Source organism: Ischnura elegans, chromosome 11 (genome assembly GCF_921293095.1).
Source record: "Ischnura elegans chromosome 11, ioIscEleg1.1, whole genome shotgun sequence".
In the NCBI taxonomy this organism is placed as follows: domain Eukaryota; kingdom Metazoa; phylum Arthropoda; class Insecta; order Odonata; family Coenagrionidae; genus Ischnura; species Ischnura elegans.
The window spans coordinates 91,395,384-91,415,535 of record NC_060256.1 but is presented as its reverse complement, the minus strand read 5'-3'; the positions used below and the strand labels follow the sequence as shown (position 1 = coordinate 91,415,535).

The 20,152-nt window shown below is 35.9% G+C and overlaps 1 protein-coding gene across 1 annotated transcript in view; it reads left to right on the top strand.

Annotated features, from left to right (window-relative positions):
* Positions 1 to 20,152, top strand: part of LOC124167664 (hemicentin-1) — a 450,985-nt gene that overhangs the window by 364,963 nt on the left and 65,870 nt on the right. The window contains exon 11 of the mRNA XM_046545648.1: positions 13,840 to 14,027. Coding sequence (XP_046401604.1) covers positions 13,840 to 14,027 — 188 coding nt within the window. The remainder of the gene's footprint in view (positions 1 to 13,839; positions 14,028 to 20,152) is intronic.

Below are 20,152 nucleotides of genomic sequence, written 5' to 3'. Positions count from 1 at the left end.
TATTGAAAGTGCTATAAAATAAAAATGAAAGTGCAAATTCACGTATATATAATAATTGTGCATTTTTTATGTGCTTAGGAGGAGCGTGTTTTTTTCATTTTTATTTTTTTATATATGTCGTTAACACCTTGGTCATAAGCGCAGAAACATGTGCGCACTCTCTCGTAAAGATGTCTCTTGAGATCCCGTGTCCTTCCGAGTAACCTCAGACGTGGATAGAGAGGCTACCTAAAAATCTTGTCTATTTTTTAATCGTCAAGGGCACGTGACCCCCCAAAATCCGCCTATGCGTGTTATGAATTAATCATGCTTGAATCTACGAGAATCTGTCAACCTACTGCATTTCAAATATTTCAAAAGCTTTCACAACCTTTTACGAAATCAGTGAATATTTAGTTCTGCCACTCTTAAATACATATTGCATATACCTGCGAGTCAAATCAATGGTAATTGTGGTGAAGAGTTCATTTTTATTGCCAACCTGTATGGCCATTCGTCAGGATCTAATGATAATTCACCGCCTTTCATGGGTAGCATCTACGCAGTCTAGCCGAATTCAAATCGTTCTTATTGAACGATTTGGATTTGGAGGATTTGAATCTTCCATCGTTCATTTTGAACGATTTGGATTCTGCGGTTCATTTTGAACGAACTGAATGGAAATCGTAGATTCAATTCATTCGGTTCATGCCCTTGAATCGTTCATTTTGAACGATTCATTCATGAACAACACAGCCCTGATAGAGAGGCGACCGCCTTGCACGGTGAAATTAAGTTGAGGGTAAGCGTTGAGCGCCCCCGTCTCATTCACTCTGCTAACCTGCAACCCGTGCCTCAGACGACGGCAATATGCGCTTTGGCGTGATGATTTACGCCACCGTTCTGTGAGCCTCCAGTGCGTGACTTCTTAGCCACAGAGATGGGCAGAGACGTGTGTTTGTTTGCCCGCGCAAGAGTCGTCAACACATGTTGCCCGGGCCTCAGGTAGATTTGACAAGCCGTCCAACGCCTCAGAGACGAACCTGGTATTACTTGTAAAAGGGCTGATCCCTCACCTAGAAACCATGCCTCCTAGAAGTGTTTAAGGAGCTTATTTGTTGCTGGAGGGGTTGGAATGTATTGCTTGAATCAATGAAACATCCACGGTGCAAATTGTTGCAGTAAACCTCAAGGTTTTGATAATATAATTATATCTATAAGTAAATTTTTAAATTAATTGTGTCCAATTAATGTTTCATTTTTAGCATTTAATATTGCATTCCAGTCACCCATTTTAGTGCAGCTTACACAAGACTACTCACAAAGTGCTACTTTAACGTTAAGGCATGTAAAATGAGAAGTATGCGACGTGCGTTAGTGCAGGAAAATTTGGAAAATTGGAGAAAATGATTACTAATCCGAGTTTAATGACGGAAAATATCCTTGAGCTGCGTAAAGCGCCACAAAAAAGGGGAATAGTCACTTTTTCTCTTTTCTGTATTTGTCGGAGCATCACTTTCTACATCTTCCAATTCTCGACCTCAATGCCTCCCGATCCTTCCACAGTCCCTCATCCAATTCACATTCAGCCATTCCTTTCTTCTGCTCCCCATATAACCAGCTTTTGGTTGGCCTGCCCCGCCATTGCCTTCCCTCTGGGTTCCACTGCAAAGTTTTCATTCAATATGCCACTGTGTCACTTGTATTCATTATTTCCCACATCCTTAAAATTCCATATTCTCTCTCTCTTCTTGATTCGCCAAAAGTCTATTCTCGCGCTCAGCTGTAGACTGATGATTTATTCTTTACTGTCCATATTTTACATCTCTTAGTTGTAATGCCCCCCTTTTCATTTGCTACTGTGTCGTATTACAGTGTCCTTATTTTATTCATTTTTTCTCGTTTCAAGTTCCTTTTTCACTGTATTACCTTTTTTATTACTTGTCTCTTGTCTGGCTTTTTCATTCCTCCCTGCCATACACCCTAAGCAGTTGCTTGGCTGTGCATTGCGTGGGTGTGGGGATGAGCGTCTATATATCTCCTTTCAATTTGTGCCTCCCTTCCCCCCACCCTTCGCCCATTACCACCCCTCACACGTCGTTATCCTAAATTTCCTCCTCCTGACTCCAACGTCCCCCCCACCCCTCCTTTTCACCCCCCACCCACCCCCAGCAACCTCTCAGTCCCTTCCATGCAATCAACCGGATTCCCAACCGCCAGCCTCGCCACTCAAAACGGCACTCCTGCTTCTCTCCTCAGCCCTCGAGGGAGAGAATTGTTCATAGGAGGGAAATCAGCAAACATCTTGCCTTAATGGTCGCGAGAGAGAGGGGATGACGTTTTCTGGGACATTGTTTTAGAGCTGACGAGGTGGTAGTGGCTCTTTAAGGCTCTCCTCGCCGACAGATGATTATGGAGAGTTGGTATACTCGCCGTTGATCAAATAACAGTCGGCATTCAACCCCTAACCAGTGACGTGAAGCATTTGTTATATTGCTGGTGGCGTGCGGTCTGGGAAACCGCAATAAACCAAATATTCATGAAATGTTGCGACGGCATTTTTATTGCTTAGGTTAATGTTTCTTTATCTGCTAAACTATTCTAATCTCTATATTTTATGCGTTGCCAATACGCATCAATTTTTCGTTAAGAAAGTAATTTTAAACATGATCCAAAAACTGGCGTCAAAAACACTTGAGTTATTACTATCGTTTTTAAGTGTCAATATCTCACCATATTTCAAAATAATGCCTTCAATGTTAAATTGGAATGCCTAACTGATTAGAAACAATTGAATTTATCTCGTTTATTCCTTTTCTTGATTCATTCTGCAGCACCGCTAATCAAATTAATTTGCAAATTTACGGAATCAAATAATAAAAGATTTTCATATTAAGAGTGTTATATCTTTATTATTCAAAAATATTAAGCAAAGGATGATTATAGACATTCAAAATATTCATAATTTCAAAAACGCAGCGGTCTCTCAGACCGCACGTCACCGGTTAATGGTTAAGGCACACGAAAGTGAAATGCATTGGAAAAATATCATTCGGATTGGTACACACCTTCTGGCTCTCATTAAGAGCAGCATTTAATGCTTGATCTAAAATTTGAGACATCATTACAAAATAATTGAAATCCTGGGGTTGATTAAGGGCTATTAAGCGCAGTACAAGATCAGACTAATTTTCTCTTTATTTTTCATTTAGTCTCATTATTTCACTCGCAAAATTTCATATTCCAAGTCGTTAGTGTACACATTTCTGCAGCATGCATTTCAGTTAAAAATTTCTTAGATATTCAGCGTATGGTTAACTAAAAGTTAAGCTATAAACTAACCTATAGTTCATTCAGGATTTTAATTACAACATAGTGTATTGCACTTATGGTGTACTGTTTACCATGTATTTCAACGTAAATTCGTAATATGAATCGTAGGATATCTTGCAGGTATTTTCTAAAAACGGTGATGTTCTCTCAATAATTGTTTTCGAGCTTATAGGTTGTTGGTGCTTCTCCCAACTTCAATTTATCAAAGTCATATCCGGTTAAATCATGTAAGTTCGAATGTATATCTAGAGTTGGTCTCATTTTCTAAAAGTTACAACGGGCAGAGGAGGTTCTAGCTACTTTTTATTGTTATTCAGTCGTATAGGAAGTGACTTTTTTTGTTGGATTTGCATTCGCTGGAATTTGGCGTACCTACTGTGGCTGTTTTTCGCCGGTTTGGAAATCTCCGTTTTATTCAGCTACCGGGCGGAGAAATCGAGGAATTTTTTTGCCCACCGCATGGGCAAATACTATGCTCAACTCTTGATTTTTTCTGCCATTAAGAGTAGACAATGTATTCTGAAATTTTGAATTTGTTCAGTATATTACTCGACCGCCCGTTCGAGACGTAAGCCGCAAAAATGGGTCACCGAGCATTAAGCTTGTTAAACGTTAATTAACGAGGTTAAATCCCTGCTAACGCTAGCATTCTTGAATTTTCTGTGATAATTAACGTTGAAGTCAACTTACGCTTTATTGTCTTCAGTCAACTCATAAAATACTCAGAATATTAAAAAAATGATGTATGCTATGTTAGTTATTGAAAAATGTTGCTGCCACAAATGCACGGTTCCGATTATCCTGCTTTTAATTGCGTCATGCTTTTGGTAATAAAGTTTCGGAAAAAATAACTGATAATCCCTTCAATCCCTCGCAATTTAACTTTAAAAAAAACCTCTAGTTCATGATTAGGTTAAATTAAATGAACTTTTAAATTGTGTATACTATCTGTTGACAAATCCCGACCGGCTAGAGCACTCTTGTTCAAATATCGAGAGAAATACCTAAATTTTCCCTTGTTAATGACACGTTAGTCGGTTACCAACGATATCGATCAGAGTTAATAAATATTGCGCGTAATTTACAAGTTAATTCTGTTTATGTATCCATGCCTTCATTTGTGGTCCAATGGTAAGAAATTGCAGTCTCTCGTCAAAGATTTAATACTTGCACATTTATTCGAATTCATAAAAATTTAGTTTGAAAGTCTTGGTTCCCCATACCGTGGACCCGGGTTCTAATCGGCTCTTGAGATTTTCCAAAGACTACTTTAGTGGCATGCGAAGGGCGCCTCAAGTACATTACACTGTCCGTCGGGGAAGACGTTAAGCCGTGGTCCTCTTGAGTCCTCTCTTAATTTTCAGGCTAATTCCGACGCCGGGTTTCTCTTCAGCCCTCGTTCCCTACCCAAATACTTACGATATCCGTTCTAATACTGCCACCCTTGAGTTTGAATGATAGCAGGTTGGTAATGACGTCTCCGTAGTTTGAATATGATGACTTACAGTATAGTAGTTGGTATACGTATGGTAGTAACTATTCATTGTTGAGCGCATTAGTTTATTGAGCTAATTAATTCCGAGGTCCATTTAATTTAGGCTTACATTTCGATTATTTTTGTTGAGTCGGCAGCTGACTTCATTATCGTTTGGGCTGAAAACTTTCTTATCCCATCGTGAAACATTTTTCATTTTCCACTTCTTATGAAAATAAATTTTATAGGTGCCCCAGAAACATCTACCTCGATGTTTTTGGCGGCACTGATATGAATTTTTTATTCCTTTTCCACCATGCTCCACACTATTTTCCGTATTGTATTAAGAGTGTGAAAAAGATATTTTGTGAATTAACTATCTTGCCCCCTAGCGTGGGATTTGAAGTAGAATGTGCGTTAAGCTTTGACCAGGGGATGGGAAGGATGACATTAAGATTAGTGGATAAAATGGGAGTCGTCTTATCTTGGAATTGATGAGGTAAGTCCAATTTGGAAGGGAAGACAGTGCGAGGTATAATCTGCAAATTGCTCAATGTAATCATACCTTAGCTGGTAAAATGCTTAAATGGTAATAAAATCGATTTTAATTTGATAATTATGTGAAAATAAAACGTTTGATGTTATTCAATGCATTAATTTCTTCATTTAGGTCGTTTCTTTAGCCCTTTTTTGTTAAAAGAGAAGGAAAACGATTGATTCAGGCTCCACTTGCTCGTGAGAACCGGAGTCCCCACAAACGGAGTGTCATTTAGCGGGAATAGCTTTTAATGCGGGAGTATCCAGCCATCATTTTAGAGGACGTAGCTTTTATTGAGGGACTCTCCTACTGCTCTTATTGCTTTGGACAAAATTGATAAGGATGAATGCTCTCCTAGCTCGCTGAAAATAAATTTTTCTCCCTTTTGAAACTAGGAATTACTTGGTCCTCGTAAATTCCTGGTCGTGTTTGCATTCTCTCGCTAAATTCCATAAACTTCTGGAAGTAATTCAAGGGACTTGCGTCAGTCGAAATAATGACTGGATAATTTTTTTCACTATATGTTTTTCTTTCCTTATCTTTGCGTCCGAAAGGCTTTTGGGGGTGGTTAGGAGTAAAGTGACAAAAGCTCTTTTAAACACACTGTGCTAAATCTCTCTCGAAAAAAAGTTGTAATCATATTTTTGTACTTTTATTGATCCTCTCAAAACTTTTTCCTCTTCAGAAAAATTCTTTGCTCTCGTATTTTTTCTTCCCCGCGGGGCGGGCAGGCAACCAGCTGTTCCTCTCTCCCGCCATGCATGCCTAACTCGACTAATGGGTCGCGCTATTCTCCGCTGTCCCCCATGTTGATGTTTTCTTTTACCAGGCGCAATTTTGACTGTTAGCTCAGCGAAAATATGAAAGGACGTCATATAATTTTTTCGTTCCGCCCCACGCTTTGTCGGTACGTTTTTTTCTATGTCTCTCTCCTTTTGGAAATATAACCATTTGTCTCTTTTATGTATTCTTCTTACGAGTAAAAAAATAGAAAGCGTATGCCCTGTTGAATACGTTATTTTCGAGCGTAGCTTTTGTCTACATTTTTTCTCGCCTCTTTAAATAATGAGATTCTTTACTACACGTTGTCGTTACGCCGCCCTAGGGAAAATGAGGAGCTATGGCGATTTTGAATCAATATAATTGAGAGCGATGTTATTCTCTTATTCTATGCTGGTGATTTTATTCCTTACTCAATGAGAGCATGTGATACTACGTTCCTATTTTAACACCCAGTATTTTCCTTTTTTTAAACTACATTGAAAAACTTTTCGCAAATAGATGCCTTTTAATTTTTGTTATATAACTTTTTTATCATTCTTACCAATTCTCATCTTTAGTGCTGTTGACTGTGATGAGAGAAAAGGTTTTAGTTCTTCTTTCTTACGCGTTCGTAAAAATTTTAAAGAAAGTTATACTATTCCAGGAAAGAAGACCGAGGGCTTAAGTAAAATATGATGAGTTCAACCAATATTGATAATTTGGAATATTAGTCCGTTATATAATTTTAACTTATATAATTTAAGAAAAGAAACTGGAAAAAGTAACTTTGATTACTCATCACATCATGATTTGCCATACAACTGCTTTAAGATCTCATACTACTAAATTTAACAATAAACTAAAAATTTCAATCAGAAGGAAACGTTTAAAGGCGATTGTTGTGCTAATCAATTAGTTATCCGGAATCATATGTTGGAGCAAAGCCTACGCAAGATTTTACTTCGAACTTGAAATACATCTTTGTCTGTTTATTAAGTGCCTGCATTATGGACCAGTATACCTAACCTTAAGTAAAGTTGCCTGAGGATATTCGCTGCATTGTGTAAGAGGTTTAATTTTGATCAACATTGTGTGTATAATATAAGTGTGATTATAGGTGTTTTTATAGAATATTTTATTGTCTGAGCCTTTGAAAATGAGTCCCTCAAGCTACTTTTTCAAAATTATCACCTACTAAATCTTTTCATCACGTGAGAGCTAATGATTTTTAAGGCATATTCCGTGAAGCATTATTGTTTCAATGAGCTATTTCAACTGATTCTCATCACGAGCCTCTCTGTTAGAAAAATAGCTCATTGCTATTCATTTAGTACAATCATGCGATAACTCTCGAAAAACCGTTTTTGTAGATGATGAAAAATCTCATAGATACAGGAAATATTTTTTGTTTTATTTTTATTTTCCTTTCCTTTCATTTTTTACATTCTTAAATATGGGTCAGCATTCATCAAGTCTGTTTCGCTAATGAAGTATCTACTAGTGACAATTTCGTTGATGATTCTGATTGTAAATTCAGTTTCGGTGACGAAAGCAAATTTCTACCGGTACTCATTACTCGGATTCAGGGAGAAAATCAGCACATATTCCGATGATATTATCAAAGGGTTTCCGTATGAGGAGTTTTATGGTCTACCTTTTTTTACTACTTTCATGTAGTCCTTCAAAAAAAACTATAAAATCTGAATAATCAAAGTTAAAGGAAACGTTATTAGTTTAACATACCTATGTGTTTCTCCGCCCGAAGCTTTTAAGCAAAAGGGATTTAAAAATAAAATCGAATTCGCTTAACAACGTGTATATATTTGAATTCTTACTTTTTATCATGGCCACTAACATCTAGAGCCGCAATTTCTAGCAATAAAATAATAAATCTTTTAACATTAACTTGTATGGCCTTAATGTTTCTTCAATTTGATTAAAAATAATCAGAGATTCATGTTAATAAGAAAAATCTTCATTGTTTTAGGGCGGAGTCTCTTTTATAGGAGCTTTTTCTCTTCCCAAAGTGCTGCTAAAATAAATATTTTTCTCTCTTACCTAAAAACAAGCTGACTGAGATAATGTTGGGAGGTTTTTAGTCTAGTAAAGTACTTCATGAGTTACGATTCTCTTTCTATTTTTTTCAATTCCACTTCGGCCAAAAGGGAGGTATAATGGTTTTCAATATTATATTTAATGGTCAAGTTTTACAGATATCTTAACGGGCGGTCATCGGTAAAAAATTAGGGTAGCTATTTATCAGACGATTACGAATTGTTTCCCTCAATTCCTTTTTCTAGTTTAAATGCTAATTTTAAGTTTAGATTCGCAGGACGTTGAAAATTTTACTCAAGTTACCTTTAGTTGATTCTGAAATACTATTTTGTCCAAACTTAGAAATTTGTTACTCATTGTCAATCTATTCCTTATCAAAGTGATGTGAATAAATGTAATGAATTAGTTTTCATATAGCTGAAAGAAAATATTTTTTCTTCGTCATTAGGTATGGAATTGCGACTTCATACTAATCAGAAAATGACGATTAATTTCGTCTTGAGGTGACATAAAAGGCCTTTGCTGCACCTGTGTATGACTTCACTCTGTGCGCGAGCTGATTCATGTTCATTGCCTAATGGGAGCTAGATTTTGGGGTGTGCTTACTGGGGTATTAATTATTTAGCAGCCACTCGACTGGTTACTTCTGGGACTCCCAAGTTTTACCCAATCCAATATTCCAGCTGTACTTCCCCATCTGCAGCGCCTTACTCGCGGATACTCCGAATGTATTTCACTGTCGCCTTAACGTCGCATCTTCCACGCCTGCAGTGGAGTTCTTCGTTGGCCAAAAGACCACTCAATTATTTATTTCTTGCCATTTCCTCCCTGTTACCCTATAGATCTGGAAAACCTATGTTCCCTTATCACATTTCAATGCTTAATGCAACTTATTTTTAAATAAAGCATTAAATTACTGGGACTATGACCGTTTTCCATTTGGTAAGAGTCTCATTATTGGTTCACAACAGACCTATATCCTCCTGTATTCATAGTTAACGTCGCAATCTTTTGGCAATCTCTTTATCATACTTCTCTCTTCTTTTACGGAGGTTAGAATTCTTCACCAGTCGGTAATTTTTGGTCAGAATAATTCAATAATTTAAATGAATCTTATTTTTATCTGTTATTCGCCGCAATAATAATTGAAAAACACCACAACCAGGAAGAGAATTCTAAATAGGAAGGGAAATGTTTGTGATGATAGAGGTAAGCTAGTGGACAAAAAATATTTTACTGTCACGAAAGAACAGTAGAAAATGTACATTAGATACTTATGTGATAAGTTAAAAGTTTTCGTTTTGCCTTTGATTTTAATAAATCAATGAATTTTTCATACCATTGGGCCCCTGAGAGTTAATTTTATTCGTCATTGCTAGGAGTAGCTCGATATGAAAATGCTAGTTTTGTTATCCCAAGGAAAAAAGGTTTTTTTCTCTTGGATTTGGGGAGATTAAATTTTCGTTGCCTCCTTAGATACAAGGTGTTCTTAATTTTTGTCCGTAGCAACGTAGAAATCTATGAACCACCTCGGATCATTACCATTTGCTCGTCAATTGAATGCCGAGTGCTGCCATTTCACTTAATCTTTTCTTATCGAGGATATTGCTTTTTCATTCGCCCTGTGAATTAATTCCGCCCAGGAACCGATATCGTAGAAACGGCAGGTAGGGATTCGTAGACTGGTGGTGGTATCTGGCGGTAATCTCATGAATTGCGTTCATCTCTCACGCTGCGTCGTCGATCGTAACCATCGCGACTGGATATCACGTGACCCGTGACGCATTTGAAGAGGAGTAGCCGAGGAACGGAAACCTCTCCAAGATATTTATCATTTACACGTCCCTTCGCCCTGAGTGATATAAAATCGCTTTCGGAATTCCGTCCGCGAATGTTGTAGAGTACGAAAAAAAATGTGGTTAATTTGGTGCTTTGAGTCTAATGAGATTATCGACGTCTTGTTTTTTTTTATTTGCTTTTTCTCTCCTTACTTGCCCCTTCGGTGCGAAGCCTTTGGGAGTGTCTTTGATCAATTGAATTTCAACCTAAGAGTATTCGGGACCCAGGGAAGTTCGAGTTGCCGTGGCTGTTATAGGGCTCCGTAATTGGAAATTGAGCTCGTGGATGTATATAAGTTTCGCCTGTGTAAGAGGTTGGGCGCAAGATGAAAACTGAACTTCCTTGCTACTCACAAATTAATGGGATGATTGGAAAAATGACTGCCACTTCAAAACTTCATGATTCCGCCGCTACACTTTGATTTTGTAGCTTCACTTGTAATATTACCTTCGTTTGATTCGAGGGAAATAGTTCCCAAGGATACAATTATTTTTGATAAAATATCTTTCGGTTTTTCACGACGTTCTTTCTGTGAAACAAAAAACGTGTTTCCAGAACCTCCCTTCTTCTGGTCGAGGTATATAACTTAAAAAATATGTTTAATGCAGTTTCAATTATATTTTTTCCTTAATTTGATATGACAAAAAAGTTTTCAAGGAGAAAAATATTTTTTTAGCTCTTCTTTCTCGATTTTCCTCACTTTTTTTGAAACTGAAAACATGCTTCGATAATTTTCCAATTCTCTTTTTCATATTTAACTCATAGAAAACTGAACATATAAACTATCTCGATAATGTACTTACAACCGACGAAGGAATAGAAACGTGCTTGAATTATGCTGTCGTTTTCATCAAAAGAAAACTTAGAAAAACTGAAAGAAGAGAGAAATTAATCCAGCACGCGGAACCTTGCTATGTAAAGTGAAGATAATTCATGTGGACTAGAAGTCATATCCATATTAATTTGGGTTGCTGAGACGGATATAATTTATTTTGCTGTGCATAAAATCAAAATTATATGGCCGAGGTTAGTTGCCAAAAACATCTGATTAATATCTAATAAATCTTCCTCCTGAAGCCGGCGCAGAGATATCATGCGGGACAAATGATTCTAAAACTTTTATCCTTACATGTTTAATGATGAAATCGGCTTTGAATCTATCTTTTAAATAGTACTGAGAACACTATCTGGTAATATATCTAACAATTCTGGTAAATACATTTCCTTTACGATGGAGTGTGTAGTGTTTTTTTTTTCTTTTTCCTAAATTTTCTCGTTTATTAGGTGTCTTCAATTCTCATGTTCATAATTTACTTACTTACTTACTTACTTCCTCGGCACTACAGCCCGATATGGGCTTTGGCCTCCCTCAAGACGCCTGTCCATTCTCTCCTTATCACTCGAAAATTTTATCTACTATGTTCTTAATTTCATTGAATGAATTATTTTTTTTAATTTTTTATAGAAGCAGTGAACATTTTATGTTGAGTATTCAATATTTTTAGGCATTATGACGGCACCTAGTAATTCAAATTTAGATATTAATGCCTACTTGAAGCCAAATCCCTTGGGTTTTTATTTGACACGTCTTAATGCCTTAGTTTCACTCAATAAATTAAATTGGCTTTTAAAAATAGTTCAAATATTTTTGTTTGTGCGGTTTGAATATTTTTCTCAAGATTCTTATTAGCCGTTCTAAGGAAAAATCCGTGTATTTGATCAGCTTCTTTTTTTTTACCTGCCTTGCGACTTCGTGATGAAAAAGATTAACATGCCGGCGGTAGCTTCCTCCCGAAGCCGATGCAGAGATTAAATGGCAAGATCTTTATCCCTCATTCAGTCCGTGTCGCTCTCGAATTTCGAGCAACTTTCCTCCTCTCTTTTATCACTCTGTTTTTCACTTTCCGTTTCATTTCCTCCTCTTTTATTCTACTTTTCCGAGAGAAATCCCCTTCACTGCCTGAAAGGGCTTTTTCCAGGAGTTGAACTCATCTCATTTTCCCTCCTATATTTTAATCTTTCTCCCCAAAAATCTCACTGCCTCTTCTTCGTTGGGCTTATTTTCAGCTTTTCCCCTCGGTAAAATTCTAATTCCTGGTTGCCATGGATACGGGTCTTTAGCACGGAAATGAGTGGTACAGTTATGTGCGTGAAATAGAGGGTGAATGCCGGACTTGAAGTTTTCTTTTCATCATTGTACAGGATATCTAAAGGCTCTATCATTCACGGTGTTGACTCTCATTATTGTACCTCTCGAGTAATATCCGTTTTGGGGGATGAAAGTGATGTAATACTCGGAAGTATAACATCGCCTCTGATTGACTATGCATTCTTCTGGATTGTACTGGTTGTATTCCAGTCACAGGTGAATTGATAATTCATCCGGATTGCAGTGTAAACAGTTTTATATCATTATCAATTTTAGTTCAAGGTTGAAACTACGTTTGCTTAACCTCATTGGTTTTGTGATATTGCCTTTTAGACTTTACATTTCTTTAAAATAAATAATTGGAAGAATTTCATTATTATTGAGATATCATGTTTGTCTTTTATCAGTAGAAGTTCAAATCAACATAATTCGAAAATTTTCTGAGCTTGTCTCACGTAAATGGTTCTCCAAAATATTAGTTGCTTTATTGGTTAATTATGACTAACAATAAGTTCCATAGATTTTGTGAGGAACATCCTTTTTGCTTATTATTGTTGCCAATCGTGTTAAGGAAGCTTTCATCTGCAGCGAGGAATAATTAACGCGTAATATATTCGTGTGAATAGCTTTTGATGAGCTAGAGCAGGCTTCTGTCTTAAGGGGTATCAACTTAAAGGTTTCGTGACCTTTTCATTGATCAATATGTAAATGGCTCTTGCTTTTAAGATTTTTAATTTAAATCTTGTTTGAAATTTATTACAAAAGGCAAATTAAATAAATTGTTCTTGTTTTAATCCTATATATTGTGATTTGGGAGTGAAATATGTGTATGTTACTGCTAACATTTGGTTAGCCGGTATTAGACTGTTATAAGTGACACATGATTAAATATATGGGTATCTCCATTGAGATAATACAAAATTCTGGGTAAAATGTATATCATTTTAAATGCCAGATATCATGTTTTAAACACAGGTGTGCCTGAATAACGACAACTTGTGTTAAAAATGTGATTAAAAATTATGATCACGATAATTTGCAATTTTATTTATTTTTATTGTGCATTTTATTTATTATTATTAGGTGTGAATTATTTTGATTTTTCAGAAGTGACGTAATTTTTGATGGTGAATTATTTGCGTTCTGTAAATTGTCAATCAATAGTAAAAATTTGCATGATTATTTCCAACAAAGGCTGGAGATTATGCAAATACAGGTGTTTTTTTATAGCCCTGGCTTAGATATGACACCTATGTATTTAAAAAGTGCTTTAAAGACTACTTTTGTTTGAAATTGCTATTTTTGAATGTTTAAAAAGTTTTTTTCTGGTCTGGAATAAGTAATGAAATTAAATCCTGGAGTAATTTTAAATACTTGAAAGCAAATAATTGAAAATTAAAAAAAAATAATCCTGCAATAATTTTTGCTAAGCTGCAAAATTTTATGTTCATAACATCCAGCAATATTTTTCTGACTAATGTGAGTAATTATTCAATTGTAGCTTAAGCAAGCAAACTTCTGTGATTAAAGTTAGGTCATGAAATAAAATGGTGTGCAAATTACAAGTTTCTAATTGTTTTATTGTGTTAGCATTAGTAATTTTGACGTATTTAGACTTAAATGATGTGTGTGTGTGTATGTATAGGAAATGGATCAAGTAGTAATGCTCCCGTATTTCTTTCTATGTCCCCCACAAATTTCCAACTACAGCGGCCTCGTATTTTCTCCCGCTAGAACCCGAGGAGCAGGAGTTCTTGCGCAAGCGACAGCACATATCAACCATCGAGACTCAATCGCCCGCCCGCCTGCAATCCCCTGGCTCCTTCGCCGGTTACTGCACCCTCAGGAACGGAATGCCACTGCAAGACCTCAACAACATCGGGAGTAAACCCAAGATGGTGAGTGCACTTAATTGCTCCTCGCAAGAAATCCCCCCGCCCTCCCTCCCACTCACCGATGAACTACCGCCACTGTTACGCTTCACCGCTGGTCATCTGTTTCTCTCCCATTCCGTGCAGATCCCGTCCTTCTCTTGTCATTAATTCTTTCCACGAATATTACCCGTCGGTCACGAAATGTTTTGTAACCCCCTGCGCATAAAAAGGAGTTTAAAGAAATGAGAACGAATTAGGGCTATTTATCGAAATTTTTATTCCTTATGATGCTGTCTACGAAATTTCGAACATTTCCGTGCTATTCCTTGCCAGTGCAAATAGTCTTTTGCAAAAATTGAGAATAAATTAAACGCTCTTCATTCATTGCCTCCTATGCAAGTAATATTATCATGCTTATTATATATTTTATGTAGTTCCTTGATTCTTATGTTGCTTGCTGTGTCATTTCCGAGTGGTATTGTATTTTCCATCAACATCCTTATTTTTAATCTAATGTCTGACAACATCTGTATATGTCATTCCGATAATTTGAGTCTCATAAAATAATGGCACTTTTTGTCCTGCGAGACATGACTGTTTGTTTGTTGACGACGGAAGTGTTAGTTGACGACTTTGAAATTTATCAATGTAGATTTTTTTCCGGAAGCACTCACATGAATCACTCCTATGAATCTGTAGAATATATGTTACGTGTCAGCTAATTTTTCAGAATTGAATGCATAAATGATTGCTCAATGCTCAAATAAGTGGTGTTGAGTATCTGTTTGCTTGTGCAATATTATAAATTTCTGCATAATAACGTCGATAGACAAGAGTTTTAATATGTTTTGAGCGATGCGAAGTCTAGTAATGACCTGCTGCAAGTTGCCTATCATACCCCTGAATGCACTTAATTGCTCTTAGCAAGAAACCTCATTGTTCCTTTTGCAGTACTAGTAGCTTTTCGCGTTAGCGACGAAGCGTCATCTATTTCTCTCCCGTCTCCTGCAGGCTCCTCTTCTCCTATCGTTATTCTTCCCTTTTTTTTAAATCTTTTTCAACGTCAAAAATCATTTAAAGGTGGCGATTAAGTGGTCAGCCTGAAGTTACTGTTCAATTCACACTATACATGTACAAAATAAGAATTGTCTCCTCTTAAAAGACTTAAATTAAATATCATCATTACCCGTACCCTAAATTCCGGATGCCTTGCATATGTGCCTAGAAATTACGAAAAATAAGATCAGCAAAATCGTGAATCATGTCCGATATTTATTCATTCTGAACCTCAAATAAAAATCCCTCAAAAGAATGAAGATTCAGGAGTGTGATGTTGATAACAATGACTCAAAGGTTAATAAAATTTAAATTTGGTAATCCCTCCGTCGAAAGGTAGGTAACTTATCAATCAACATCCGCGTGTCTGCTTGGCTCAATGCTCAGAAATGCTTGCTAGAGGTTTTTATGAAATTTAATTGCGTCAGAATTTACAAATTTTATGCGCTGATGAGTGCAAAGAAAGCAAACATTTCTTTTTTAGCGGAATGGAATTACATGGGTATCAGGGTCGTGTAAGTTGATTGAACGTTTTCATTATGTTGACGCTATTTATTATTTTTTTCATTTTTAAGGAGAGCAAAAATAGTTGCGATTTTTTAATTTATTTCTTCGTTGCTGGTGTTACGCAATGACAGTATTTTAATATAAGTTTTCTCGTCATCCTTCGTTAAAAATTGGGTTTTTCCACCAACGCATGGAAAAGTTTTACTTTTAATGAAACCTACTTCATGTATTTTATTCCTTCAGATTCCAAATAATTTAACTAGTAAAGTTATGATTAATGGGAGACATTTCACTGCAATTTTTTTTCAGAAAGCATCTGAAAATTTTCTTCCGCAATTAATTCTAGGTTTCAGGATATTTGTCACATTATATGAATCTTTGAATTAAAACAATTAATATTGCGTAAAGACTAAAATATCTTAATATCTTGTTGATAGGGACTTGTATGATTCCTAATATGTCACGAACAATATACTTTCTGTACGTATACGCTGGGAGATATTTCAATAATTACTCGCGATGTTTTCTTTCAGGTGCGTTTACGTGGCAATTTATCAAATTCGAATCGAGCAGAGATCTAATTTTGATAAGTGAAATTCCTGTAACGTCTACATCTACCATTTGTTTTCTCGTATTTGGTGCTGAAATTCCATCAACATGTGTCGTATTATTTTATTAAAAGATGATTAGTAATAGGGTAAAAAAATTACGATTTGTTTTTCCTGAATCCTTTTTGACGCTAAGTTTCTGGAGAGAAATTGGATTACACTTTTCCAATGAAGTGAGTTATTATTTTTTAATTAGATATTTATCGTTATCGACTTCCAGGGCATATTTTCGTTGTGATTACCAATAGGAATGAATATATGTTACTTAAATCGCCCAAAATTCAATGTATCATACATTAGATGTTGCCTTCTAACATTTAAGGCAGAAAGGAAACTCTACGGATTATTCTTATGCTAATATAAGAGGGAAAAAATTAGGATTTCTAGAAATATATAAAAATGTATGAAGTACTGAATGGAAACATATCAATGAAACTTCAATAAACTCAATAATGAATCGAGCGAATTCAACCTTTCTTCGTCATACACCTAGGACAAAATACGTGAAACTAGTAAACCTTTCTCATTTAAGGTTCCCTATTTGTTTAGATGTCCCACATGCGTATGGGATTCATAAAATCCCAAGGCCATTGCGAAATGGTCCAAATCTTAGCTTAGAGCGCAGTAGCGTGGCATATTTTCTATCATGGTTTTTGTGGCACTATAATGAAATTTGATGATCGATAGTAGAGTCGAATCGAAAAGTTGAGCATCTTTGTGTGTAATTTCGATTTTTGAATGTTGAAATTAAAAGTATACGTTTTTTTTATAGTGCGCCATCAATCAAGGCGATCCAGAATGTGTTTATTTGCTTGAAGAAAATGAGGAAATTGTGAATTATGTGGCATTCGCATATCAGAGAAATGGCACTAGTAGGAAAATGAATGAAAGTACTCGAAAGTGTGTTTTTCATTAATTTCCGCTGAGCAGGGGTTGATAGGTTAATAGAAATAACAGATTGTGTGATTCATTGTTGCAGATGGGCTCTGATATCTACTTTCCATTATAAGCGCATTTTCCATTCTCTCGAAATCTAATTGAAATCATTTGACAATGAGTCCAAACTTCCCACGAATTCATGATGATGGATCGGTGGAGCGAATTAGATGCTCATTACTTCTGTTTGCGTCTGCGGATTCATATTATTTTTCACGTCAGTTCCGTCGTGAGGGTATAATATGGGTCCTCGGCAGCTGAGCTTCTATCTCCGCCCTCTGAGAAATTCCTAGTTCCAGGTTTTGAATCTAGGTAGTCACTCAAGTGTCATAAAATAGGATATTAGATTTGTCATTCATTTAGTTGAGTTGGAACGGTTTGCTACTTAAAGTCCACCTTTGATATAATTTACAAAACTATTGTTCATCACAAGTAAAATCGAAAGAAATCCATGGACCTGTCTTTCGAAAATGAAAAAAGTATTTTCAATTTTTTTTCTGAGAACTAGCTATTCCCAGGTGTGGTGTAAGAGATTTATGTATATATTCATGCATAAGTGTTATTTTTACGAATCGTTATCTTGATTACCTTTCTAAGACCCTGTTATTTTCCAGCATGAGCCGATTAAGCTATATTTTTATACTCTTATCAACGAAATAATGCCAGAATTGATTTTCCATAACTTAACCATTTATCGAACCAAAATTTGTAAACATGTAATACATATCTTCTTCGGAATAATAAGTTGTATATATCTACTTCAGTAATTGCATTACTGCAATAATTAGCTCATCTGACACTGGAGAACTGTGCTTCGGTTATTGTATTTATAGTTATAATTTTTTCGCTTTGAATATTTTATTATTATTTTTATAGTCTTTTTGCAATTATTAGATATTTTAGTCTCGATAGTAATAATTTTTATCATCCACAATGTCTTCAATATTTTACTTATTCAACGAACTCCTGACGAGAATGATATATTAAATTATAAAGGCAATTAGAACCACACGTAGGTCGCTGTGATTAGGAAATCATGAAAAATTGTATTTCTGTCAGTATCGATGGTTTATGTACGATATCTCGATAATTACTTGAGCTGGATCTGTTTAGGTATAATAACCTGGTATATTTTTCGTGTAATTAAGCACATTACCAATGCTAGATAACATTACGTACGTAGCTTATGGCTGAAGAAAAATTAGCCTCCAGGCTCCTATTTCATGCAATTGCCCTCCGAGGATCCAGGAGAAAATCTATGACGCAGGCGGTCACTGTGCGATAATAGGCGAATGCCTCACGAATGTACACACATACATCCTGCGAGACACCGAAATGTATCTCATACATTTCGGCGTCGGAGGATGGGATTTGGAAAGGCGGTACAAAGTAAAGCTCACCGATAAAATTGGAACAGAAGCTTTAAGAATATTTACAGTCGCAGGCCTGAAAGATTAAGGATTCGCTACCGTAACTAATTTTCCAGCAGACTGTAAAAGACTGCTTCGAGAAAAATCCACGAATAAATGTGCGCCTACCTCAATAAAATGGTGACCTAGTTTCTGTAATCGAAAGACTTTTTGGATCAGATGCCCCTGCAAAGAGTTGTTGCTCACTGTAATGGGCCGTGACTTCTGTTCGATGATTTGGACATTTGCTATTGGCTGAGTTCGTGACCTACTTATCCTTAGATTGACAGGACTAACGAAAAATATCGAAAATTATGAGAAATGACTTACATTCGGCAAGTACTAACTGTTGCTACCGTTTGGACAACGGAATTGGAGTAATTTATCACTTCCTTCATATAAAAAGCGTTCATTTATAATTTTTTGACTGGCTTACTTGATTTTCCCCGTTTTATCCGTCCGTTATTAATTATTCTTTGGATTTACTTTGATTGGTTACTGGTTTTTACGGTAACTAGAGGTACAAGCCGGAAAAAATAACCTAGTGTACGAAAAAAGAATCTATGAAGTCGTTAAGATTTATCGTTATTGCTTAGTCGTTACGTTACGTTTATGCCTTGTGTTAATGGGAATGATCGGAATTTATGAAACCGTAGCATTTAAATTTAACACACCTTTATATAAATTATTTTTTCAACAAAATCGCCATTTCCCAACTGATAAACGTAAGCGTAATCGCTTTTTCAGACAAATCTCATTGCAAATAAATATTTGTATTGGTGCCGATTCGCCGTGTGCTTTTTTTAACTCTCACATTTTTAATTATGTATTGGTCTCTTCAATATCGCTGCCATTTTTGTGAATCAAAGGTTTAATTACAGCGTACTGTTATTCTATTTTTCGTGATCATTCAAACTTTTAAGTCTTAACCAAACATCATCTGTTGTTTTCCAATGTTGATTTTGAATTTAGGCTCGAAGTTCTCGTTTCAAAAATCCGATAAGCAGACAAAAATCTACAATAGCTTATTGGGCTCATTATTTTAATGGTGGTGTTTTTTGACAAGCAATTCAATTTGTGTATTTATTAATGATTGTGACCACTGTGTATATTTTCGATAAGCTTTGGAATTATTTTGCATGTGTGAAATGCATTTTAGTCGATTCTTTAATATAGAATACAGTAATGCATGATTAGAGAACATTGATTCAGTAAAACATGGTTTTTAGTATCTCTATGCTAGTATTTTTCAGCATAGTAACTCCATAGGCGTGAGTTTTAACTTTTCAAGGGTAATATTAAACTGGCATGCGTCACCTATGCGTAGAATAATCTTACAGTCAACTTTCATTGTTTAATTCTGACAGATAGAAAACAATACTTTCCCTACAAAACTCCTCGATGTCTCAATATTGAATGGAGATTTTACTTTGAATTCCACTTATCCGTTCGACAAAGTGTTCATTTGTTTTAATAGTTATTGCGTTAACGTGGTAATATAGTGTGTTTCTAAGATGATCTTCTTCGAGCCACGGTTTCTATCGAGGTTTTTATAAAATGCGCTTCGATCCAGGAAACTTTTGATACTCCAGTCAAAATTCATTCTTTTGATATTTTTTATTCCTTTTATTTG